This window comes from Lampetra planeri, chromosome 4 (genome assembly GCF_965212315.1).
Source record: "Lampetra planeri chromosome 4, kcLamPlan1.2.h2, whole genome shotgun sequence".
Classification (NCBI taxonomy): domain Eukaryota; kingdom Metazoa; phylum Chordata; class Hyperoartia; order Petromyzontiformes; family Petromyzontidae; genus Lampetra; species Lampetra planeri.
In genome coordinates, this window is record NC_136110.1 from 9,794,304 (window position 1) to 9,821,898 (window position 27,595).

The 27,595-nt window shown below is 41.1% G+C and overlaps 1 protein-coding gene across 1 annotated transcript in view; it reads left to right on the forward strand.

Moving 5' to 3' along the window:
- Positions 1-27,595, forward strand: part of KNDC1 (kinase non-catalytic C-lobe domain containing 1) — a 119,035-nt gene that overhangs the window by 81,993 nt on the left and 9,447 nt on the right. Inside the window, exons 12-25 of the mRNA XM_078593227.1 lie at positions 969-1,052; positions 3,142-3,292; positions 3,979-4,123; positions 4,638-5,470; positions 7,938-8,085; positions 9,781-10,031; positions 11,524-11,682; positions 13,274-13,635; positions 15,081-15,174; positions 17,743-17,834; positions 18,927-19,129; positions 22,745-22,855; positions 25,671-25,818; positions 26,889-27,077. Of these exons, the coding sequence (XP_078449353.1) occupies positions 969-1,052; positions 3,142-3,292; positions 3,979-4,123; positions 4,638-5,470; positions 7,938-8,085; positions 9,781-10,031; positions 11,524-11,682; positions 13,274-13,635; positions 15,081-15,174; positions 17,743-17,834; positions 18,927-19,129; positions 22,745-22,855; positions 25,671-25,818; positions 26,889-27,077 (2,970 nt within the window). The remainder of the gene's footprint in view (positions 1-968; positions 1,053-3,141; positions 3,293-3,978; positions 4,124-4,637; positions 5,471-7,937; positions 8,086-9,780; positions 10,032-11,523; positions 11,683-13,273; positions 13,636-15,080; positions 15,175-17,742; positions 17,835-18,926; positions 19,130-22,744; positions 22,856-25,670; positions 25,819-26,888; positions 27,078-27,595) is intronic.

A 27,595-nucleotide genomic window follows, 5' to 3' on the forward strand; every position in this document is an offset into this window, starting at 1 on the left:
CTTTGGATTCAGCAGTGGCTTTCTTCGTTTTTTTTTTATTTCAAGGCTCATAACGTACTCGGTGTACCGGTTGCAATGTGTAAACTTTAGTAACTGGAGAAACGAATGTGGCATGGGCATTGTGCTGGGCCTACATACCACCCCACTTTGCCTGTGCACCCTTGGTAGCTACTCACAATCCGTACTTGCCCCTCTGGTCCATGAGGCTGAACAAGAGAGCCGTGTGCCCTTTGTCGCCCGTGTGTATGTGTGCTCGGTGTGTGCTTAGTGATCAAATGGTCTAGATGCTAGCACGTGTTGACTGCATTCGTGGCATGCACATGCTCGCCACCTACAATTAAGTGGCAGTTCTGTTAGCGTGTGTGAGGGTCTGTCCTATGTTGTCATAGTAGACACGGGTGCCTGCATGGTAGTGGATGTCAACACCAGCGATGAGGAGTCAAAGGTGATATCGGCATCACTGTGTCCTTCTGCTGTACAGTGTGAGCCATAATAGGTGCACAATTACAGCACTTGTTAGCTTGGCTAAGAGACGGGACATTGCCCCAACAGTCTGTTAAGGCTATACGGGCGATCCTTAACTTTGCGTGAGAGCGTGTCTGCATTGTTTCGTATACTGCATGTTGATCTGAAAATGTTATTTCATCAGACATTCCTTTGTAAGTTTATAAGAGTACTGTAATATTTTAAATGCTCATCATGTTTTCTGAGTGTCAAACAATATTTACAGTATAACAGTACACTACATGAAAACAATCAAGTACTGAGCTATACTGTATCACATACTCATGAAATGTATAATTGCAATAAAATATGCTTCGTTATTTAATACCATGCCAATTCTGCGCCTCAATGTTTCCTTGTAAATAATATAATCTGACACCTTTGCTTGTAATGCAACGGTCATGAAATTTACGTGTTTCTTGTTATGGGAGTATTTTAGCATTGCATTGTGTTCCCATTCCCAGGCATCCAGCGACTATCAGGATAAGCGAGGGATATCGTCCCGTGAGACGTGTGCTTTTTTGCGCAGTCGGACACTGCAAACCCAGGTACAGAAAGCATTGTGTTATTGTCATCAGCATCAGTCTGTATCTTCCCGCTGATGGGTGAAGGGGTGCCACGGTGGCGAGATGTTAACTACCTCGCCTGGTATGCAGGAGGTCTTTGGTTTGATCCCGACCCTGACGCCTGCTGTATATTTGGAGTTTGCATGTTCTCCTCCGCGGTCGCGTGAATTTTTCTCCAGGTCCTCCGGTTTATCACTCAACATTGAGAATTAACGTGCGTTTAAAGTATTTGGCTGCAATACCTTTCCACGTGATACACCACTTATTTGGGCAATCACTTGTGGCCAGGTCGCTTCTGAAAAAGAGCTATATAGCTCAGTCGGCTTTACTTGGTAAAATTAAAATAGTTTATATTCTTGGTTCTTTCGGTAAAATCACGTAGAAGGGAAACAATAAAATAATAATATATATAAAACATTAAAATTCTCACGACGTTTCGATTGCAACACAAGCAATCATCAGGTGTGAAAACCACGGCAAGAAAATTTGAAAAAAGTGGCGTTTTTTTTAACGTTAGCACCACGGACAGCGACTTGGTCGTGAGAATTTTATTGTTTTATATATATTTTTTCCCTTCTACGTGACTTTACTGAAAGAACCAAGAATATGAATCCCTGCATTCACGAAAGCTTTAAATTAAAATAGTTTAGTTTAGAAGACTTTTCCCATTTTCCAATAATTCCCTTGTAACTGTGAAATCACCCTTGCGGCAGGCCCCATATGTCAGTTGTCTACTCTACTTGTAATAATTATATACTGTATAGATATAAAACAAAATTGGCTTAATCTTAAAAAATCTAAAATTACAGCTTGTGCTTATCATACTGTAACCTTTTATTATGTATTAATTGCTCATGCAGAAAGCCCTGGTGAAAGCTTTTATTGGGATCCTTCACCAGATTTTGTTTCTGTTTTTGTTCTCATGAAAAGGACAACAACAACGGGCCAAAGTCGATAGCTAGTTCCCCCGCGGGGAAAAAAAAACCCGCTGAAATATTGTGTAATTTCATCTCTGGCAGCCTTGTGGTTGTTTTGTTGTTCAGCAGAATGTTTAAAAAGCTAAATTTTCAAGCCTCCTTTATCATTTTCCTTTACCCTAGGCACTTGTCTAAATAATGGAATGGCTGTGTACTCATTCTCAAAAGCATAATTGTGTTTTTTTTATTGAAAGACTACTTTTGATACTGAGTATGTATTGACCTGATGAATAACTCGGTGATGCACTCTTAATATAACAAATACGTGCTCCTTTTTCATATTTGAGCAATATTCTTTTGATGTTGAGGATGAGAAACATTTGGCATATCTTTAACTCAGAGTGGTCTAATAGCTTTAATGTTGGCTGGGCGACTATATCTGATGTGCTCTTGAAACACAGAACTCTATATTTCATTTCTGGAGAGACGAGGAATCCCACTCCTCTATGCGTACTGTCAACTCCCCATCTCTCCTGAGATTGCAATAAGAAAGTGACAAATACATATGAGAAGGGAAGTCAGACAATGAAAACTCTGCTTTCACCAAAGTTATTCGCAGCGATGTTTTCTCAACAAATTGTATTAGAGAAATATAAATGGAGGGAATATTTAATATCAGATTTGCTGATGACATGGTAATTGTTCATTGCTAGACCCTGAGAGATGGCGTAACGGCTTGGGGAGGCCTTTATCAGATTTAACCTTTAAGCGTTTTTACTTTTTACCTAAAAACACGTCTTTAAATGGATATAAAGTAACCATATAATCATGCATTTTGCTTAAAGGTAATTTAAGATATGTATTTTTTGTTCTTATCTTGGCCTGAAATTATATGGTGCGCTGTAAAACCTCTGTACTTTTCTTATCTGATGTATGCGAATAATTTTACTTAAGCAACGAATGTGACATTTAATTTCCCCAGCACTGGATTATTTTCTTTTATGAAATCATGTATCATCAGTTGCACCATCAGAATAGTTATTGCATTACTGTGTTAATGTGTCTTGCCCTTTTTTGTTTTCTATGCAAGGAAATACCAGTTGATATTTCAGATTAATTCACTTGAAGTAAAAATAATAATTATCTTGTTTCAGAAACAATGTGCAGCAGAGGCTCAGAAGTCACTGCCCCAAATGCCAACACAGAGTGTGGCTGAATGTACCAAGCACACCGCCGACACCAATACAAAGAAGCCCGCCACAGAAAATATGCAGCTCATTACCAAAACATCACCGACAAAATCAGGTTGTAATTTGCATTTTTCAAATGTTTCTTGGCTTTTTTTTATTTGAACGGTTGCGTAATCTCTTTAATTATTCACATTTGCATTGGTACGCATATCAAAACATTTCTCCCTATGGGTTTTCAACCTTTTATAAAAATAGGTTTTAATCCATTCATTTATTCAAAATCGACAGCCTTGTCATCCAATAGGTCATCAGAAATCATGTCTACTATTTTGTTTGTAAACAAAAAGCAGATGTCGACAGAGCAACATTTCTGCCATTCCGCTTTTTTTTCCATTCGTGGCGAAAATGAGAAGCCCTTTTAAACATATTCCTGCGGAGGGAGCTGGTAGGAACGTTGGGTTGCTCGGTCAATGGCCAGGGTCAACGGCGGCGTGGTGTATTCCGCAAATATGCCCGACTGTGAGGGCGGGCACAAGCCGGCGTGAGTAGGTTAAACGTTGAGTTTTATAAGGGCACCACGGGGTGACCAGCCCCTCCCCACCCAGCCCCTCCCCACCCTCCCCTCTCCACCCAGCCCCACCCCTCCCATTTTTGGATGCACGACGGACGGACGGACACAATAATCCCCTGTGGGAAAGTGGAACCAGGTGGTTCTTACCAGTAATAGAGGAAGCTGCTCTGCTGAGTGCCGACGCTGGTTTGAGTTACCCCGATGCTGAGCACAGCGTTTTCTCATCCAAGGCTTCGTCCCGATCTCAGCCGAGGCGAGGCTGACGGCTGTGAAGGGTCCCGTCCCCAACGAGGGTAGCCCTGGCAAGCTTCCCACGGCCTTCACGTCCACTGCCACGCACTTCAAGCCAATCGTCCTCCGCCGGGAAGCGACCAGGTGAGCAAACTGCCCGGCGCGAATCACAGACGGCCGATTTTGCACGTCGCTCGCACCAACATTGACAAAATTGGAAATATCGTTAACGGCATTACCACCCTCTACTGGCAGAATATTATAATTATTCTTTGGGCCTTTCGGTAATGTCACGTTGATAAGTTCAAAGAAAATAACAAAATAACAAAAAACTACGACTTTTCTATCGCTGCATAAGCGGTCGTCATCAGGAAAATTTAGAATTATTTAAGGTTATTATGAAGACAAATTTCAGTAGAAATTACTCGATGCCTATGTTTTTCTTCCAGGACAATTTACTGTTTGCCTGGCTGTATACAGTTTGGCAGCTATTCAGCCACTTTATTTAGAATTATAAAATTAAATTGTACATGTGTTTACACATATAATCAAAGTACTGTATGTGTAAATAGCAGTATTCTGCAAAGCTTTTGTGTAATATGCAAAACATATTAAAAACCGGCAATTAACTCATGCACGTTTACATCTGGTATTGCAGGAGCCCTGAAGGATGTGTTGCAAAAATCTCAGGAGATAAACAGGCGATAAAAACTGTAAACAAAGAAGTCACTAAGAGGCAATCGGGAATTGCCACTGGCGAGGCAGAGGATGGCACGGGGAACTCGCTGGGCTCTGCCGCGGCAGACGCAAATTGCCGAGGTGACACCTTGAGCGCCACCGTCTCGCCCGATAGCGGGTCACCTGATTCCACAAAGCAAAGTGCGGACGCCTCCTCCGGCAACAAGAAGATGCTGCACTCTGACTCCAGTGATAGCGCAACGGATTCCTCGTCCCCCAATTCGAACGCCAGCTTCAGCTTGGACCAGATCCTGGCCGCAGGCACCCAAGTGCCCAATTTTATGCTCCAACAGGATCCAATCACGGGGCTCTTCACACTCGTTCCTGTCATCCTGCCCAGTCAAACACAGTCGCATCCGGCTCATAGCGTGCCTTCAGTACTCTTCAAATGGCCCGCGCAGATTGACATAAAGAGTTCCAACCAGGCAGCAGTCGCCATCTCCGTGCACACTCATGCGGAAAGAAAGCCCGACTCGCTGTTTTGCGCTCCCCTGGAGCTCACAGCGCCCCACATAATTAGCCGGGGTGTGTCGAATTCGTCGTCGCAGGGCACACCGACGTCCGTCAACTCGGAGGGCCTTAGTTTGCCGTCGTCAGCGCTGTCCTCGCCAGCTTTCCTGCAGAAAGCCTCGCCGTGGTGCTCTGGACCGGAGGCGGACATTAGCGGCCCGCTGCGAAGAGTTAACCTTCTGATCCGTGAGGAGTTTGCCTTCGATGGCTACATGGAGAATGGGGTAGAGGATCTGGCTGTGGGTGAGTGAACCCTGAGGTGTCTCCTCATGGTGTGCGTATTCAGGAAACTAGTATCAGCGTGGTGCCCACTGCATAATTTTTTTACGTGTTGTTTAACTCAATAATGCATTCTTACTCTTTGCATGCATGCAGTGATGTGGCTGCAGCATTCAGAATTGTGAATAGAAACTCAAAGTCAAATTCTCCCCTCTCAAACGTGAACGTGCAATGAGGCAGTACCCATCTCTCTTGGTGGCCGTGAGCCAGTGATGGAAAGTCTACATTCCCACGACCAAGGGTCGTCTATTCATCGGATGTCCACTGCTTACTTACCACAGTGTAGCACTCATTTTGTTCATGTCAGTGGGACAATAGACTCGGTTATCTTCTGACTGGGATTTGAACGTGCGTCCTGCCGATCGTGACTTCAGCGCACAAGTCATAATGTGACCTTTATAGTTTTAACACTTCCACTGCCGCTGTACTAACTTTAAACCTACAAATATGTCCTGCCAAAAATGCAGACAATTAGATTATAATTATGAAATGTTCAAATGTGAGCTGTGAAACACATTTTACAGGAATTATCAAATAGCATTTTCCAATTATTTGATAAAGACTTTTTATCATATACATATACCAGCCATTGCAAACATTTTAGTTTGCCCATAGTTCAAGGGGTACAGGTAAAAACTAAGTTGCCTCACTCATGTAATATATTGGACAGGAAACATTTAAGTGTGAAATTGCCCCATTGAAGAATTGTTAGCCACCTGCTTATTTTGCCGAGTTGCTGAGGCCTTTGTTTTAATGAGTGTGCCTGTCAATCACTGTTCCTTCACTGTGGCTGTACATGTTGAATTCACATATGATTTCCTATTGTCATTATTTTAATACCTGGTGGCCGACTGTGGTGCTAGCCACACCACTCCTCATACATATATATACATTTATGACGATGAATTGACAGAATGTGTGGGGCTACAATGAGTCCTAGTGCAACCGAGTTGGTTACTTTGTTTCAGTTCCATACAGGTGGCCCTCAATTCCTGCCTATGTTGCACACGAGCATTGCTCCTTGCAATCTTTAATGTGACCTGGGGCTCCTCCAAGGCAACTAGCTAAAAATGATTACCGGTGCAATGTGTGAACGCCAGCAACGGAGAGAAAGATGGCCAAGCATTGTGCTGACCACATAATCTCTTTGTATGCGTGCGCACATCTATCTATGTTGAACTTCACACCGTATGTAGCCCACCGTGCTAATTGGAGGTGCGGAAAGTACGTATATTTTATTTGTGTAATGGGGAATGGAAGTGCATTTTTCAGCACACTGCACTCTGAACTTGGCAACAGCTAAAATCAGTGGCGAGTGATTTCTGAACTGGTCCTGGGCCTCCCTTAGGTCGCCTCAGCCTTAAAGTAGTACCTGGTGTGTAAATATCGCGAGGAAGACAAAGGTGGCATGGTATGGGTCTGGCCATAACACCCCTCATGCTCCATGCTGGCCATGATGGGTGTTCACACATCGAATTTGCGCCAACAGTCTGTTAATGGCTATAACATTTATCGTTGTGTTAGTGTAGAGGGAGAGGACTTAGTGAAACTTTGAATTTTATTTTACTCGTGTGCGTGTGTGCAAATTTAGTTCATTCCAAATTCAAACTTTAATATTTCCCATTATCTCGTTAAGTGTCATTCTTTCATGATCATCCCAATGTTCCTTGTAAAAAATGTTTTTGCATCTCATGAGGCTGACTACTTAAATTATTAAAATGTAAATGAATTCCAAGGGAGTGAGCCATGCTCACTAGCTCATGACTAGGGCTGTGGCGATATAATTTTTGACAATGGAATATAATTCCATATATTTTTTTTATATGACTATCATCGCGATATCAGTTTTCCAATCACCTAGTTGTACAGTTTTTTAATTATATTATTGTTATGCCTTGCTATAATTATACCATTAGATATAAGTAAGCCTTCATATTATATTACTATTATCCTTCATAGTTCTTAAATTGCAGTTCAACAAACAAAAGCTTTAAATAAGTTATTCTAATCGTCACAATATGTAACTCCGAAAATGTGCTCACTGTCAGTTGCACAAAAATAATAAATTACTCCTGATATCATGATGTATAATAAATGTCATGTCCTCAGTTACTCCAAAAGACATGTCGCAACAATGTAATGGATAATAGTAAATTATTTACAACTTTACTCGAGTTTGTTAGTTCCTGAGTATTTTGTAAGGAAATAAAATACTTAAGATTAAATTGAACGACGATAATCACGAAAAAGGAATATTTTAAAAAACGGACAAAGCAATCATCATGGATATAATATCGTACAATGTACCGTTATATTGCCTTCCCCTACTTCAAATTCCTATAACCTGTTTAACTCGATTATTGATTCACGTGTGCAATGCATGCTGGGATGCTTACTTTTCCTGTCATTTCTGCCGGTTCTGTGTTGACAGCTGAGTACATCATGTCGATGAAGGGTCTCAAGTTTCCGACCTTCTGCAGTGCAGTTTCAGAGAAATTCAGCGACCTTTACTGGGATGAGACACTTTTGGAAAACCTCTACGAGGCCGTGAGCGGGCAGCCGCCTCCTACTCCTGACAGGTACAGCTAATTAAGACGTAACGGTGCAGAGGTGTCAGAAAAAGGTTACAGTACTGTAACTTGTAAAAAAGAAGTTCACATTTTACATTCTCTGTTATGACTGCATTGGTTTAATGCTCCCTTTTGTATTAAAGTACAAGCTGCAATCATGTCCTTTCTTGCCATTTTAGATTAGATAGCAAAGATGATTAAATGTTCACGTAATGTTCCCTTAAAATCACATTCCCTTTTACCAGTCAATTCACATGCTCGTACATATATTACGGTGTGGACTTAACGATGTCATACTGAACAAGCTGTTTGTAAAACATGGATATTTTTGACAGCTTTTACAAGAGAGTAATTGCACGTGACACAAGTGATAAAGTGAGTCTCAGAAGGACATTGCAACCGTTGTTAAAAACAAGAGCTGGTAGGCGGCTACTTTTTCATTGCCTGACATAAAAGGCAATGTAGAAGTGCAATTTTGTAGCTCGTTGCAAAGGTGCACAGTTCAGCCCTAGTAGCCGCACTGGTGAATGGTGTTGACTATTGATACGCACGGCCAGTGGCCACCCTGGTGCATGGTGTTGACTATTGATACACACCGCCAGTGGCCGCCCTGGCGAATGGTGTTGACTTTTGATACGCGTCGCATCGTTCGCAGGGCCTGTGATACTGTTTGATCAGGCCATGTGTACCCATGTCATGATCCAAATGTAGCACTCTTGCGAAATTGCTCGCAATTTTTTTAATTTGGTAATACCACATAACAACATCGTCTTCCTCCTTACTGGCAGACTATACTCGTCTGTGAAACAGCACTTCTGTTATATCCTTGGTTCAAATACCAAATGTCCAAAACTCGTATTCATTCTATTATATTGTTGTAAAGAGTCAAAAAATATACGTAAACATTTGAAAGAATCTTCATGGTAGTCCTCCAAGATATCTTTCCTCCAAGATGCATCCATGTGTCCAACATTAATTTCTGTGCTCAATAGGTGCCAATCTTCTCTGTTTGCAGAGATGTCCATCTAAATAAACGCTTCTACTTTGTACCGCCACATTGTTGCAATACATTATCTTTTCAGTGAGAATTGCTTTTTCGTTGCTTGTCACAGCAAGCACAAAAGCATTCAGTTCTAAAAGTTTTCAACCAATATTATATGGCATGAGTGTTTATGACTTCATCTAATATCCACACAAAAATTGTTACCGGTTGATTTTTTCACATTACCATTTTGATGATGGCACAACTCAATTTATGCTGCCCTCGTTTATATTTCTGTGTTGATTTTATATAACGTTCTCACAGCAGATGTATATGTAATGCATTTTCAAAACCATCACTGGTTCAAAGTGCTCTCACATCCACAAACATGCTCCTTAGCCTGTGCGCTTGATACCTGTGAAGTGAATTTTGTATCATAGACGATAACGATGATGGGTGTGTTGACTAACATCTCAATGAAATGCCTTTTTAAATAATTGATTGCTTGCGAACATTTGAGAGCAGATGTTTTCTCTGTGGGCTCTTTACAGATATCATAGAATCCTCTCGTGGGGATGCAGTAGATGCCAATGCTGCGTAAACTGCTGTAAAGTTTTGCCCAGGATTGGCGCCAGGTGGATAATGTGCATGGCCTCGTAAATTTCTACCACGTGACTTAACTGGAGGGCCCAATTAAAACGTGTGCGTCTCTCCAATTTTAGCAGCGACTCCCATGACGACGTCCAACTATCGGCGCCGCTCTCTGCGACCTCCAGTGAAGATGGAGATGCGTTGGATGACGATGAGGCTGATGGTGATGATAGCAGAGACGACGAGAATGTGATAAGGGGCATGGTGGAGAGAGAAACATTCCCAAGCCGTTACGTGCCTTCCTCTGTGAGCTACCAGCCAGTTCGGAGTAAGGATGCAAGTCACCCAATGGTGGAACACTCTCAGCTGAGTGAACCCGAAGGTACAATGTTGTTTATATATGTGTTGTGGTGCAAATGACGATGCTGACGCAGTTCTTCGATAAGGGCTGATGCCAAGGTTTATTAGGGGCTTATGCCTAGGAACTTGATAGTTGCTTACGTCGAACAGTGGACGACTGGTATATTTCTCCCCAGGGAAAGGGTACTGGGAGGTCACTAGCACCTACCCAGGCTATTCGGGCTCTTCCCTCAGCACCGACCAAGGGATCTGCCAACTCGGTCGGCCGAGTGAAGTAGCCGCCCTTGCCTGGTGCTAATTTCCCCCTACCCTGGGTCCCGACTCTCGACCGCTCTCGTTCCCGGCCCCTGATGACGACCCCGATCACGTCACCGGTCCCAGCTTATATCCCAGCGTGACCTGACGTCATCCATTATCTCCCCCAGGGTGACACGACGTCATCCACTACTCCTCTACATATGTATACACTGTACTGTGAAAGCCTGATAATTTCACCACATATCTCTTAATGGGCGGAGTGGTGACACACTGGTTAGCACACCATGCTCTGAATCCAGAGACTCGAGTTTACTTTCTGGCCGTGGCTAACACGATAGACAAACGGATTCCCGAACCTCCACCCCACCAACCCACACTGACCAGTGCGAAGAAGTATGGGCAAACCACCCTTATGACAAAAATCATTAAACAGTGGATTTACAAGGGGCTGCAAATAATATTTAATACAATATCACTTCATATAAGTTAATTTAAAAAAGAATCGTCAAAAAATAAAAACGAATCTTATCAAAAGTCATTACTCCAGTAATTAAACTTCCTAAATACACTAGATATATTTATGCAGCTTGCATAAATGTATATTCAGTAGCATATGTAATAAAATCACCATATTCGGGATACAGGATTTGCAATCCAGAGGTTTCCGGTTTGATCTCCTGGCGAGGCTGTTGAAACAATAGACGAGTTTCTTAAAATCTTCTGCCCCTCTTAACCCAGTGATGTTAATGGCTACACCACAGTCGATCGGCATGTCACGTGTGGTGGAGTAAAGTGTGAGCAATCCCACCACTTCTAAGATGTCTGAAATACCCTCACGAGGTGCTCCCTAGAGCTTCCTCTCGTGCAGACCCTCGCGCCGGCAGTGGCGGGTGTATGAAATTGCGGTGCTGCACCTTTGTCACATCTACACTGTGTATGTGTATGCAGTTTGCACGCACATATGTCCAGGTTATTTGCTGAAACTACATTGGCAGTGGTGCACAAGCACAAGTAACAAAAACTCAATAAGCTTGCCAGTAACACTGCCTTATGTGAAAAAATATATAATAGGTGACGTTTCAGGAAATTCCCCCACTCACCTATTTTCCCAAAACATCACGTGTTATATATACATATTTATTTTCTCTTAAAATGCCACGGCGTTATTGACGAACGCGTTGAGTTATTTGGACACATGTTCAGGAGCATACGTAAAAAAATTGCCACGTGGTATGTTGCCGTGTGCTCATTCAAAGGGAAATCCAATCACGCGTTGGCCCAAGTGACACCTGTGAGGAAGCCGACCGACGCACAAGCCGGCAATCCCAAAGCCTCGCCCAGGGTGACCCCGCAGACAGAACGCAAGACAGGCCCCCCGCATGACTTGCACAAGGCCGGTGCCTCCACAGACAGGGGTGAGCCATTTCACTCAGCACTGCCAGTCTGCATTATCGGGGCCACCGGATAGACTGATGATCGGCAAGCTTGCCACTTGGGGCCACTTTGTTCCGAGTCAATGATTCAATTGCTACTGTTGCACGGTTAAGTTCTGTTGGGAATTGTTAATGCACTTAGTCTGTAATGAAGGGTGCTGTAATGAGCCGGTATCATCATTTACAAGAGTTGGCCATTATATGCTTGTCTAATGTCCCTCATCTAATGACAAAGTCTGGTATTCTTCCTACTCAAATGCTCAAATGGGTGTGGGGCAGTTGTGAATATTTATTAGTGCTATGGTTAAGGTCAATCAAATTTTATAGATGAAGTAATGCATACATTTTTATTAAAGGACATTTGTGAATCCACTGCTGGATGACGATTTCCCTACGTCACATGGTCGGTATTGTCTGATCATACTTCACCACCCTGGTCATTGCGATATACTTTGACACGTATATCAGATGCAACCGAGAATCGAACTTGGGTCATCTGAACTAACTACAAATCCACATCTAAATGACATTAACTACAAATAAAATTTAAAAACAATTATTTGACTCTTGTAATCGTAGTCTATCTTAGAAAATGTACTCTTCAAAGCAGTTTGTTCTGAACTGGTTATGTAAAGAGCAGCGATTATATTAGCCAAGACGGTGCAGATAGAACAGAAACTTCCTAAACTGTCACAACGATGCAAATTAAAATGGTGCATTTCTACGTTCTAATGAAAATGTAGGTATAACGTTCTATTTTGGATTTTTTTTTTCATTTGAATGTTTAATTATACCCAAAAATAGAGACCATTAAACGGCGACAATTATATTACGCAACAAATGCTCCCAGTCAACCTTTGCTCCGTGGGAGGTCGCTCATTCTCCTGGGTTGCCCCCGTTGTCTGCAACTGGCAGCGGATACAAATTGTGTTACATCGTGGCTTGGTAAAAAAATGCCATAGAGGTTGGTTGGGGTAAGATCTGGTATATTTACTGTTTTTCCAGATGTTTTATGTTTAGTTTACGAATGTATGCTTCTGTTCGTGTTGCTAAGTATTTTGGCAACGTACCGTTTTGTTCTGCCCTTTAGCACATGCTGCTTTATGTTGTTTTGTGACCCAATTCTTACTTAAACAAAAAAGCTAACTTTGTAATATACTGTCATATTGTTTAAACTTTCAAAGAATATATATGTATCGATTAATTCTAGATACAGTAAAATTGTATTTTGTTTTTAAATCTATCACAAAATATTCAACGTTTGTGTAAAAGGTAAAACAATTGAAAACAGAGTAGTTATTTTGAGATTGTCATGCTGTCGTTATTTAAATGCCTTATTTGGGAAAATCAAATAGCAACATCTCCCCCTACTGGCAGACTAATGCTCCCATGTGGGTTGGTGCTGCGTTCACCTTGTGCCACACATGGGGTGCTGCCACTGAGAATCCCTTGCCTCAGGGGACATTGAGATGTACACAATGGGATGATGACATTGATTCTTCTAATTATTACATATAACTGTTCACAATTTTTTTTTTTAATGCGATGTATGCATTGCTGCATGCACCTACAGAGCAACAAGATCGTGCAGGTGGCAATACACTGAGCCAATCGGTAAGAAGCGAGAGATCAAGGGTTCCACCGAGAAGAGCCATTAGCCGAAGAATAAAAAGTGCCCCTTCCATGGCTGGATCGGTTGCAAGTGAGGGCCCAACTCAGAGCCGTGCGGCCATGGCAGCAGGTGGGGAGGGCACACTGGGTGGTCTCGCGCAGATGCGGGGATGTCCCGAGGGGTCTCAGCAGCTCAAGAAACCTCTCCTGGCCTGGGAGAGCCTCAGGTACGGAGCGGGATTCTTCAGCAACGACGTCAAAGATTGCGTCCATCAGCAGAGGGCACGACGTAGCAGCGACATTAACCTCGAATCCAAGCTGCAGGTACGATGTCTCTGAGGCTGGTGCGCGGGAGTCGCGTGTGAAACCAGGCATGCAATGCGTGTTATGGGACTTTGTAGATATTTTCGTGTTATACGTTTTATCGCAGTGGGCACGTTTCTTAAATCTTCTGTCCACCCAGCAATGTAAATGGATACAGCACAGTTATTCCATGAGCATTGTCACGTGTGGTGGACGTTGGTCAGCGTGGAAACGTGGCCCCTTTGTAAATAGTCGTGTGGAGATGACCTGTTTACGTGAATCGTTGAAAGTTTATTGTGTAACTTAGCTAAATGCAAGTGCATGGACACAGGCTTGCAGACACGTTAAAGCTATTCCTGAGAAAATATTTTATTCTTTCACATCAAATACTGGATGACTTCATTTTGCAAATATAAGGGGTATACGAATGGTGGCATGCTTTCTGATTTTTTTCAATTTGTTATATGTTTATGTCAATAAACTTTTGCTCAGGGAAAAAAGTGAATTACATCAGTCGTATTTTGTAGGTGAAGTTCACTTTAATGGAAAAGTGTCACAGTGCTGTAGTGCTGTATATGTTTGTGTGATGTTTGTCCTCACAGTTATGTAAGTCAAACTATAAATAGTGCAAATGATGAAAAAAATGCATGTACTGCATTCCCAATGCCTTACCTTCAATATTGTTTGACCAGAATAAGTTAAAATGCATGGTTTGAAAACATTTTAATTGGCAAAACAATTGCTTTTAGGCATATATATATTGAAGCAAATATATTGAAGCAGCACATGCACACTATTTTATTTCATAAAAGCCACAAAATATATAACATACTGCCATGTGGTAGTATATGCCTAAATTGCAATGACTTTGAATGCAGGATTTTGTATATCATGCATATACTGTATGGAACCTACACGCAAAACTCTTCTGCTAGGCAATGTGGCAGGGCATAAAAAAGGTTCCAGAAGTCTACTTGTGTAGTAGAGATTGTGGGTTTGCTCTGCATACTACATATTTCTCCCAAATTCTAAATACTCTAAAATAAGTCTCGACTTAGTAAGGCTTTCCCAGGGAAACATATACATTATTACAGTACAGAGCTCACAATTGGATGTTGCCTCGATGTAAGGGTTAGCACACTGGCCTTGGCATTCCAGGGGTTATCACTTCAATGTGATCTCCCGGAAAGCCAGTTTAAACAAAGGGCAAATCTCTTAATGCCCCCTCCCTCTGTTAACCCGGCAGTATACATGGCTACATGGCAGTCGATCGGCAGGTCACGTGTTGTGGGGTAAATTGTGGGCACTCCCACCTCTTCAAACAATGTCTGGCCAGCATAACACAAAATACCCTCTTGTAGAGGCCCTTCTGCCAAAAAGTGCCATGAACAGGTAATTGCAGGGCTGCACCTTTGGCTTTTACGTTCCTCGGCTTTAACAATATTTGTTTTGTGATGTGTATCTAGGAGGTGGATCAGCAGATTATGCTGGAAGGGAAGAATCTAAGAAAGTCGAGAGCTCTGATTCACAAGCTGAGCCAACAAGGTCAAGCCAGCAAAGGTGGGTGGCTGCTCTCTCCCTCACAAAAGCCCCTTGATAACTGTTAACCCTTTCAGTGGCATGAAGACAGGGTCATACTGGGTCAAAGTGTTTTGAGAAACAGAGCGAGTTTAGTATTCTGGTGTGCGGCAAGCATAAAGACAGCATTGTGGGCTTATAGAAAAACTAGAAAATTAGCATCTCTGCTCAAACTCAAAATCAATTCCAGGCTCAGGTTTTAGCACGAAACCAGGCACGCACATGTTTTACGTACCGGTATTTAACATATCATGCATTTGCATGTATTGTTGTGTTTATACATTTAGTATGTCTTTGTATAGCACATTGTATGCTTGGCAAGGTCATATTGCTGTCATACATTGTATACCAAGACCAACATTATCAAGTACGTATTTCATGGTGTTCATTATATCTGACCAGTTTTTTTATTACTTCCTTTGCATATTTTGCATGTTTATATTTTTGTTGAAATAGTAAATTGTGTATTTTTCCTTAACGTTTTCAGAACTTGGGTGCTAACATTCAGGATATGTTGCACGTGGTACCAATGATGGTCATTGAGAATTGATGATGATTAACACGATACGATAGACATGTGGCAATCAGGCTATCTTCAGTGTCAACAAGTTTGCAAGGAGCAGATTTTGATGACACCCTACATCATATCTAATATCCCAATGCTTTTAAATGATACCAAAATCTATCCCCATATGCCTTCCCTATTGTTTTCATTTTAATGTTCAGTACGATGACAAAAGTAATCATGCACTGATCAATAATGGCAAGGGCCATAACAGCTTTTCCGGAATGTGTATCAAATGGCCTGTTTGATGAAATACGTACGTGCTATTTATATAAAAATTTAATTCAGTCTGAAAGCAAAATGGAAAAGGGTGAATGGTGCACTGGGTAATATTTAAGTGAGTTTAAGAAAATGTATATAAGTTATTCTGCCCTTTTGGGTGATATGTGGGGAGATATGAGCTTGCTATGAATTATCCAAGTTGCAGAAATCAGTAGTCAGTGAATGGGTATGTACCTTTGAACTGGCTGTATTTGAAAAATCACTTATGAACAAAAACAATAAAACATTTCCATTTTTTTTTAATTTGATCACCAGGCACCCTCATGTCAGCATTGCATTAAATTTCACTTCCAAGCCATCTAATAGTTCTGGAAAAATGAAACCAATTTTGGATTTATTGAAAGCATACTAAATCACTTCAGGAGGCATTGTACAATATTAATCAGCCTTTCCTTCCTGCCTCGGTGGAAAGTGGTTGCTGCATGTTGGTCATCCATTTTTAAGGTGGCTATTTAAGGGATTTAAGTAATACAATACCAAGTTTACAGGATTTTCACCTTCTTATTTGTAGTTATTTTGTGACTAACCAGATAACTCCTACTTTCTTACCATGAGAACCTTGTTAAATATTAAATATAGCATCAGACAACGGTTCCAGTTCCCACAAACTTATACATTTTACTCTTTCAACTTTCACTTGGTCTTCCAAACTGTTTTTTTTATTCATAATCAACGTTTTTGGGTTTAGATCGCGTTATTTATAAATGTGTCGTAACCCTCCACCACCCAACACGGCCAATCAGTAAAAAAAAGTGTCACGTTGACAAAAGACAAATAGTTCACTGCTTTAGCCCACCGGTGTGTTGAAGCGTGAAACCACAACAATTTACAATTTGAGTACGACGTTTCGCTGGTAATTGCATCCAGCATCATCGGGCAATTCTGGCGTCATCGGGCAATTCTGGCGAATTGCCCAATGATGCTGGATGCAATTACCAGCGAAACGTCGTACTCAAATTGTAAATTGTTGTGGTTTCACGCTTCAACACACCGGTGGGCTAAAGCAGTGAACTATTTGTCTTTTGTCAACGTGACACTTTTTTTTACTGATTGGCCGTGTCGGGTGGTGGAGGGTTACGACACATTTATAAATAACGCGATCTAAACCCAAAAACGTTGATTATGAATAATATTGGTCGCGAAAGCCTACGTGTTAAACTGTTTTTTTTTTAATCTCATCCATACTATCCACCCTACTCCAGCTAAAATCACTTCTTTCTCTGCTTCCTTCCTCACACTGCTCAACTTTGGAATTCCCTTCATATATTATACGACATTCTAACAACCTTGATCAATTACAGGAAACACGTGACCATATTCTCTGTAGTATTTGACGTTCCAGAAATTCAGATGCACTCCAAACATGTGCCTGGTGTCATTAAAGCTATATAAATATGGTCACACGTGTATACACACACTCAACTTTTGCTTTAAAATAAATAGAGGAAATGTGCATCATAATCTTTAGAATATGATAACTCTTGTCTATTATATTTTAAATAGTGCTGTTTGTTCCAGGTCTCTTGGTGTTTTAGGCGTTTTGCTCATCCACCATGCTTTTAAAAATTATACGAGCCCATGATTGAAGCTGTGCTAACTCAGTACATAGGTAATGGTGCATGAACCACCCAGCCACGTTGTGAAATGTTAAAACTGTTGAAACAGCTACTCTGAGCATCCCTCTCTTGTTGATTTATGCGCAGAAACGAAAGGTGTGCTTTCGAAGTTAAAAGAGCAAGTAAAAGAAATGAGAGAGAAGATTGAATTCCTGCAAACCACAAAAAGATACATTGAGGTACGATCCATAAATCAATCGCAGCCTAGCAGAGAGAAAGTTTGAAGTCTGTGCAAAAAGTAAAGTGTAAAAGAAAAACAATTTAAATTTTAACGTACAATTTACATTTAAAATAGGACTTCTGGATATTATGACTGACCCTTGATCTACATCTGCATTAATACCGTGCTTCATTAATTACCCAAAAATATTTTTTTATTTACTTAAAAAACGAGTTGCTCTCGAAATGTTATTTCTTTAAAAATATATCCTTAAGCTACAGTTCTGTTTTTTGGGTAAAAATAGATTGCAGATAACGATACATACACTTGTGTATTCTTACATAGATGCAATTTAATATTATGTTCTGTTAAGAGTAAAAACGAAACAATATTGGCCAATTGGCCTTAATAAATTGTGCTTTAGTTTCAAGGGAAATGCCTTAAATTGTTAAACGAATACAAACATTCGAATTGTTCATCAAAAGCACTGCCCTGAAAGGAATATATATGGGGCAACATATTCTTAGGTTGTTTCGGTAAAGTCACGTAGGTAAAAAATTAAAATTAAAATTAGTAATAAAAAATATTTTTATTTTTATTTTACTTTTATTAATTTTCATTTTTTACCTACGTGACTTTACAGAAAAAACCTAAGAATATGAATCCTTGCAGTCACGAAAGCTTCAAATCTAGAATGAGGCAACATGTTTGGCAATAGCCATTCTTTCCAGAGATCAAATTACCCTAAACATCATCTATTATATACAATATATATTTCCTTTTAGCTCAGTGTTATTGACATCTGTGTTAAGCTTTTGTAATAACTGTTGATGCACGGTCACAAGCATTTATTTCTAAATGAATACAGTGTCCCGTAGGCAGTGAGTGCATTTTTGAAAAATATATAATACAACGAGAGCACGTACAGGTAACGAATGTAACGACATTATAGGAGTCGCCGCATTTATCATGCATCACACGAAGAGGTCGCGTCGTTATAGATGAACGTACATCGCGACAATGAGTCGTAGTTGACACACCAAGGCGAGCAGGTGGCTCGCACATTAACATGACGAGCCGTATCACCGCATCCCGTGCCAAACCTCTGCAGTTGCTGTTCGCCGACGAATGGGGCCTGGAGATCTCTCTGTTGAGGGCCTTCCTGGGCTGGCGAGCCCCTGCACCGCTGTGCCTGCAACCGGCTCCCCCTAGCCCGGAGCTTGTATTCCAGCCGGCCCATGCAGGCCAGGCGGCTTCTCGTCCTACGTTGCAGGCCGGGACGCCACACGCCCTCATGTGCTACCTCTACTCCAGGTACTACTGACGGTAGAGTTGCCTCGTTACAAAAAAAAAAGTATATTCATATCAGTGGGGAAAAAAGAGTTAACTCGTAATACTGTAAAAAGCGGAGAATTACAGGTATTTAAATTGTCTGGAGTGGTTATGCGTATCTTGATTTGAAGCTTTCGTGACTGCAGGAATCAATAATCTATGGTTCTTTCGGTAAAGTCATGTAGGTAGAAAAATAATAGATCACGACGTTTCTATCGCAACACAAGCAATCATCATCAGGTGGGACAACCACAGCAGCTTTTTCTTGCTGTGGTTGTCCCACCTGATAACGATTGCTTGTGTTGCTATCGAAACGTCGTGATCTATTATTTTTCTACCTACGTGACTTTACCGAAAGAACCAAAAAGTATGGTTATGCGTATTTTAATCCAATGCTGGGTAAGAGCATTCCCCTGCTTCGTGAGTCGTGGGGGTTATTTTTTTACCATACAGAACCACCTGGATGAAGCTGGGTTCATAGACACAGGAGCACAGAACACAAACACAACAGTGGATTTTTCTGCACTGCCAATCACATCGCCAATTGCTCATATCACCATGCTACACAAGAGTTTGATTTTAAAGCCATATCCTGACAAAAGCATATTGAGAATACTGTATCTTTTTTATAAAATGACGGAGACTTGTGTTGCCTCCGAAACGTCGTGATTTTTGTTTTTATTTTATTTTCATTAATTTTGATGTTTTACCTACGTGACTTTACCGAAAAAACCTAAGAATATAGTAAGTACACAACACATGGTATTATAGATTTTAAAACCATCGGGCCTCATCGAGAGCTTTGTAAGTTTTGTGCTCAACCACAACAAAGAATATTGCTGCCAGCATTTGAAACATATTTTCACTGCAGCACTATAATATTGCATTACGCATTTAATATTTCGCCTCAAGCAAAACATGTCATTGTAACTAGATGGAGGAAGCGGCCTTTATTGCACGGCTTGCGAAGAGGAAGTCTCATTGCTTGTAGACTTCAGGGAATGCCTGAGGGTCACACTGGTGGAATTGAGGCCCCCTAATGAGACGAATTGACATGAGTGAGATGCAATAAATAGGACAGGATGAGAATGATGGCACGCTAGAAACAATTGCATGTAACTAAATCATCTTGAAAAACATTGAAGATGAATATTGCAATAAAAAACACATTATTGAACCAGTTCTAACAAAATTATAGAAATGAAAAAAAATGTTCTTTGATAATTTGAAGGCTCTAGAGTGTTGAGTGCATGTTGCATTTCACCAAAACTAATGAGGTGATTGTTATTCTTACAGAATACTCTCCCTGCCATATTAATAGGTCTGTTATTGACATAACTGAATAGTATTCTATGTATGTCGTAAATCGTACATGATATTTTAATATAAAAAATATGTTTAAAAAATGCTTAAATTAGTATATACATAGAGAATCTTTATGACAACATTTTACAAAATAGTCAACATCTCACGTACCGTATTTAAATATTGTTCTAATAATTCTCAAACACACGTGCATAAAATATCAATATAATTTGTTTAGTTTGACCAGAATTTCAGGCCAAGCACCGTTATCATGGATGAGTAGGCCCAATACCCTCTTTGGAGCTCCCTCTAGTAGTGGCCTTGCATCATTTCATGAATTTTACTTTGATTCTCACCGGCACAATGCACATGTAAACCTTGAGGAAATATACAATTTACAATTCAGGTAATTTCTATGTACATTGTATACTGTTCAATTAAGCTAGTGGGACAAACGAATCAGTGGATGTGATGCAGTAAAAACAAGCCAAACATCCTGTATTCTGAGCCTCAATTCGTGACATTTTAATATCTGGGGTTGGTTTATTCTAGATTTGAAGTTTTCGTGACTGCAGGGATCCATACTCTTTGGTTCTTTCGGTACCTACGTGACTACCGAAAGAACCAAAGAGGTTGGTTTACTGTTAGCTGCCAACTATCCTCCACATCCACTCTGCTACCACGTGGTGGCGTGAGACAACAGAAGACAGTCCTGCATACGCTTGCTTTCCTGACTTTCCCAGAGATGGAGCCACTGCAGCGTCACAAGCAGTACTCACCTCTACCGAATGTCATGTGAAGTCCATAACCGCACATTCACACATACAAAGAGAGGCAACACATATGCACAGACACATGCAATAATTTAGCGTCATCATGCTCTATCATTTTGTATTATCCGTGGCAGCAGTTGCAACAGCAACAACATAATAATCATGTCCTTTACTGTATTAACATGATCATCAGCATCAATAATATCATATCATCATGTTCATCATCTGTCTGTAGTCAATCAAATTAATTTCTGCTGGTGGTCTTTGGAGAGTTTGTGGCCTGCCAAGGTTATGTGGAATTTCCACCACTGGCTCACAGCTGTCAATGGAGTTCCCCTCATCACTAGTTCGATGGTTTGGTTACTCGATGACTGTCCCACCAGGCACACATGCATACACACACATGCATGTATGTTGAACTGCTTTCGCACCGCACATAGCCAACCGAGCTAATCGGATGTGCAGGGGAAGGACAATAAACTCCACACAAAATGCAGTTCAAAAAAAAATATTTTCAATTTAGGTCTAAAAGTGGATAGCTCCAGTGGCTTCCTAATATTGGAAGGAAGAACGTTCCAAACGGCCGCAGAGGCGCATCTGACAGCATGTGTTCCAGACGCCTGCAGTGTGTAGGTATGGGATGTGGTAGCGTAGTGATTAGAATGTTGTGCTACGAACCTGACGATACAAATTTGATTCCCGCTCATGACCAATATCGGTGGCAAATATCTGAACCAGTCCTGCGCATCCTCTAGGCCGACTCAGCCTTATACGAGTACCTGGTGCGGTGTGTAAAAGTCAGCACTGGGAAGACAAAGGTTAGCTGTGCGTGTTTCTGGCCACACCATCCCTCATGTGCCATGCTGGCCTTAATAGGTGTTCACTCGCAGAACCTGCCCCAACAGCCTGTGAAGGCTACATGGGGGAATTTGTCTTATATTGTGATATCATGGAACTATGGCAGATTTCCTTCGCCGTGCTATACCACACGTTGGATTGGTCAACAAAAACAAAGCAGACTTCCAACACATCCATTCTGACAACCCAGTAGATCATATTCCAGCAATAGAACTGCCCACTGCCAGAGGACCCTCGCTTTTGAATCCATGTGCCTCAGAACGGTAAACAAGATGATATGGCCGGTGGCAAGTGACATGATCAAAGACTTTTTGTTTATTTCACAAGTGCTGACATTCACACTCATTTCAGACGAAGTTCACCAAGAGGAGACCTATGGCATGTTTAGACGCAATCACCCAATGATTTGCAAAGTCAAGAATCGATTCCACATTCTTAGGATTGTAGCAGCAATCATTGTGCCACCACTCCCCACTAACAAAGTACACACACGTGTACACACAAAGAAAAAATATTGTACTTTTTTTTTCGAGCCACATTCCATACCGAGTGACAAAGCGAGGTTCATTGTTTTTCTCCAAGCAATGTAGAAAGTACACGACTGCCAGTTGGAATGCAAATGAACATTGATTAATTGACCCACACTTTGCACTGTTGACAGCTTCGCTGCAGTGGACGGATTCATCCATCACTTCTTGTACACTTTCCGCTACTTCTGCGTGCCCAGCCACCTGCTACAGTTCCTGTTGGAGCGTCTGGAAGCCACATGCAGGTCTGTTGCAATGTAGATCCATTTAGAATGCTCTCATTCACGAAAAGCATATTTTGTCTGCCTGATAGGGATGGAACGATGCATTAATTTCATGTATTCATGTCAATTCTCATGCTCAGGATAACTGGATCAAATCAGGCGTGTAAAGCATTGATCACAGTACTGGAGTTGAGATTAATGCATTTTAAAAGTAATGGGTTCACGTTACTCCTGTAGCCACCGGAGGCACTATTATTTACGGCAAAGTAAAGCAAAAATAATTTCGATCCTGAGTCTTTTACAATTCACAGAATCGCCGAGGAAGTTAATTGTTCCACCCACAATGGCAGTGGTTGCAGTGCAATTTTCTGTTTAATACGCATGTTTTTTTATATACACTGGAGTTTAACATTACGCTATTCAAAAATGTATCACAATAGTTGTGCAGCTGAGATTAACTTCACCATATTTAAATGTAAATTTATATTTCTCATGTTTCACAAACATACAGTACAGTACATTGGACACTGCTCAAGATATGATTTTGGAAATTGTATTACCTTTCTTCTAATTATTATTATAGGAATGTGTAAGTAAAATCAAGGAGTGTGATAGTTTCTTCTGCGACAAATAATTTGTATAATGTTCTGTTAATTTTGTTGAATAGTTCCTTGTCTATCTTTTTCAGAGGACCCGAGTAGATCCACAATAAAAACATATATTTACTTTTGTAAAGACATTAACCACATATGAGCACTGGAAAGTGACTACTTACCATTATAAATGTTATACTTTAGAAAAATGATTTTTTAAAGGATGTGTATGTCGAAACACCGTGACTGCAGGAATCCATATTCTTTGGTTCTTTCGGTAAAGTCACGTAGGTATAAAATAAAATAAAGCATGCTTTCCCACCTGATGATGGACGCTTGTGTTGCGCCCGAAACGTCGTGATTTATTTTATTTTATACCTACGTGACTTTACCGAAAGAACCAAAGAGTATAGCATAGTTTTGTTTCATAATAGTGTTTGACTGCCCCCTTCAGGCAAAGTTGTACAAGTGCACATCATTCACATCCCATGGTTAAACTTTGAAGGCAGGATTTGTATGGAATGGAATATTCTGGCTCGATGCTTTCAATGGTATTATTATAACAGGATAAATAACCTCATCTATCAACTATAAGCACCAGCTGTCATCGCTGAAGTGTGTAACAGCATCACGCCCTAACACTGCTGCCAGCATGCACGCAAGTTAAGGCCACATGCCTACCAAAGAACTGCAATTGACAAAAACGTCCACTTGAAATGATTGTAAATGTTTGCTTTACAGCAGCTTCTGGATTGAATGTGTGACACACATTAGCCTGCACTTCACTTGGCTTTTGCAATGCATGTGGCTCTGTAGAGCATGTTTTTGATTAGAGAGCCAAGTGATTGGAACACATTTGTACGTGATGTGACTAGACATGTTATTACAGCCAATAGGATTTGCTTAAATCTGCAGCACATGTGTACAATACTCTTGCCCGTAGGCACAATTATATTACATTTAGCTGTCACATGGTTATTGCTATTATGCAACCCTTGATATGCAAAGTTATCAAAATTGTGTGGTTATATCCACTCAATCTTCTCAGCACTTCAGGATTCAGTTGTAGACTTTTTTTCCAGTCTCATTTCCTGCGATCCAGGTCTTTGTGTAAAATATTATAGAGCCATGGTTGAATACATTTTTAGGAAATGCTTTTCTTTCTGCCCCAAACACGTGTTAATGAGCAACATGTGGAGAACATTGGCATAAATACACGAGCAGTCACTCTCCATGATTAGCACATTTCTCAGCTCACGTCAGACAGGCTGACAGGCTTGCGATAAGATTCCATCTTTTGCACTACCCTACCGGCCAGTTGTTACTTGTATCCTCAACTGGGTTTGTATTGGCCGTCCCTTTAACATATGTGTGTACGCATGTTTAACTTCTTTCGCACCGTACGTAGCCAACCGTGCTAATCGGAGGTGTCACTCAGACCTGCAGAATTCGTTGTTCAGTAAGAAGTTTTAGAATGGATTTTGCCCAATGTGTAGGCACAGCTTGTAATCCTTGACTTTAATGACGGGGTTGGTAAGAAATGCAGATTTTACGTTGCTGCTGATACTGCGCTGTAACGTGGCCAAGAGATGGCAGTACAGCAATTGTCATTGATCAACCTGTGCACACTTCTAAGTGTCATTCCCATCTATGCTTGTGTTTTAGCTATGCTTGTTTCTTTGCACGTGAAAACCGTTCATAAAAAAGGAATAGGCCAAACATCCCAGTGCAGGACTCTTTAGTAAGGTCTTGAAGCTCAGGAAGTCTTTTCGAGATAAATAATGGCACAGTTACGATAATTATGAGTATAGTGTATGGCATCCATAAAATCTTGGTAGCTCTACGCACAAATGTGCACCACCATCTAACCGGGTTAACGCATGGGTGGAAGGACATTTCTTGATATTTTTGACAAAATCTGTACATGATGGGGCTATTTTGCACACTAAATATATCATAGTACTATTATTTAAACGATTGTATGCCATCTTGTGCCACCGACTTGTTTATTTCTTGCGACTTAAATGTTTTCGACCACGATTGTACAGGATTAATAATGCAGAGCACACTTGGCTGAAGTGTTGCATAGATGAGATAACTGTAATTAGACCGAAACAATTGCGAAAACAATTGGCTCTTTAAGCCAGTGGGTCTTTTACCTCAGCCATTTCATACAGCCTATTCAATTAACTACTAATTCCATGTAAATGCATTTGACATAACTCCAATTCATGTTTTCCCAGCGGGGCAGTCAATCAGCCTCGGGAGGTCGCCAGCATTCGCATCCGGAGCCTGGACATTCTTAGTCTCTGGGTGGGAGACTGTTACAACATCGACTTCAAATCCAACCCTGAAATGAGGCAGCTTCTCAAGACTTTCATCCAGAAGAAAGTAAGCTCGTTTTACTTGTAATATTAATGAAGGAGTGCATGCTCTCAACTGCACATTTACACAATGAAACATTTAAAAAAATAAAAATGGCATGCCCTTTGGCTAGCTGCAATGTCCTATAAGCTGCAACACAGACAAAGTCTTTGTCTAATCAACGTTGCGATGGTGCACGCCTGCAATCCATTGCTGTCCAAGTGGTGTTGGTTGATTACACATTCATCAGCTCGTGTGCCAGGCACCCGAGCTGTAGGACTTTGATATGGCTTTTAAACAGTGGTACCGCCATTGACTGGCACAGTGAATTATGATCAAACAACACCATTACCAACACAGCATGGGCAGGGGTAGAATGCCAAAGGGCTGTGAATTAGTATGTATGTTTTTAGCTACTTACATTTCCTCCAAAGTGCAAAATACTCAATGATAAATTGGCCACAGATTAAAAACAGGACCCTCCTGAAAAAGAGTCTTGAGATTCAGTGAGGAACTATTGTGCAAATTAATCGTAATTGTCTGCGAGGCACTGCATATGTGTAGTGTTTTCATTATATTCTATTCTTGCGTGTGACAATATGGTGTTCAGGCTCTCAATGCCATTGCTGGGGTCTGCTTGCCTCGAGAGGGCTTCAGGCGAGAGTTTGTGTCGTTTTGCTATTCCTCCTTTGAAGGAGCGCGGACTGCAGTGGTTTATGATATGGTCCATAGTTTGGGTTGCATGGCCACACTCGCACGGTAGCACGTCTTTAATTTTATATTCATAATGAAGGAGATGATGCGGTTGATGGTTATACCAGAATATCAAAGCCAGGAGGTGCAATGTTTGGGTCTCCAATGAAAGTGTCTCCTGGGAGATGGTAGCCTTCTCGCGGCTCCACCTATTACGCGTTTTCGCGTTTCCCTTAAACACACCTAATACGATCATCTAGGTGAAATGGGCATCGTTAACTCAATACTTTTAATCAAAACAACTACCCACACAGCGTCCCTTGGCACCCACCATGTTTACTGGCATCTGCGGTATGTGTGTAAATTTTTGTTTGTCTCTATCCACCTCCGTCTACCTGGGGCAGCTCTGGGTAGAGGAGCAGCGTGCAGAGCGGCTGCTGGCTCTGCTGCGCTTGCACGAGAGTGGGGTAAGCCCGAATCGTGCGGTTGGCCCTCTGGCCCCGATCACTGAACCCGTGGGCGTGGAAGAGGGGCCCCTGTTCATCAAATCTGACAGAATTCCAGTGCAGCCCATGGAAGATGCAAGCAAAAAGGTAAAGGGGTGAAGTTATTCAGTTGAGAAAAACGTGGCCTGATTTATGTTTGGCAGAAATTATTTTCTGATGTTTCACGTCTTTTTTTTTTTGGGAGTGATATAAACAGTTGGCAGATTGTAAAGTCATTTGGACATTTATTTCTACCCAATGTTGTCAAAACTCAATTTTTTGCTAACACGTGTATTTGGCTCAATGGATTTATTTTTTTATTTTTGGGGGGCGGAATTTTTATTATGAATTGCTCTATGTCATAATTGTGCCACTCAGATCATATTAATTTACGAAGGCATGTACTATATAAATTAATGGAGCCAGCATAGCATCATATAATATTCCCCTGACACTACAAAACTATGTCGACACATAAATGACAAATAATATTATATGGTGCTTTTGAACATATATATATTTGCTTAAATTCTTTAAGCAGGTAAACCCTGTCCTGATTTTGACTCAAAAGTCAACATTTTGGACGTGCTTGGCAGTTTCTACAAATGCAGATGGATTGCCTAAAT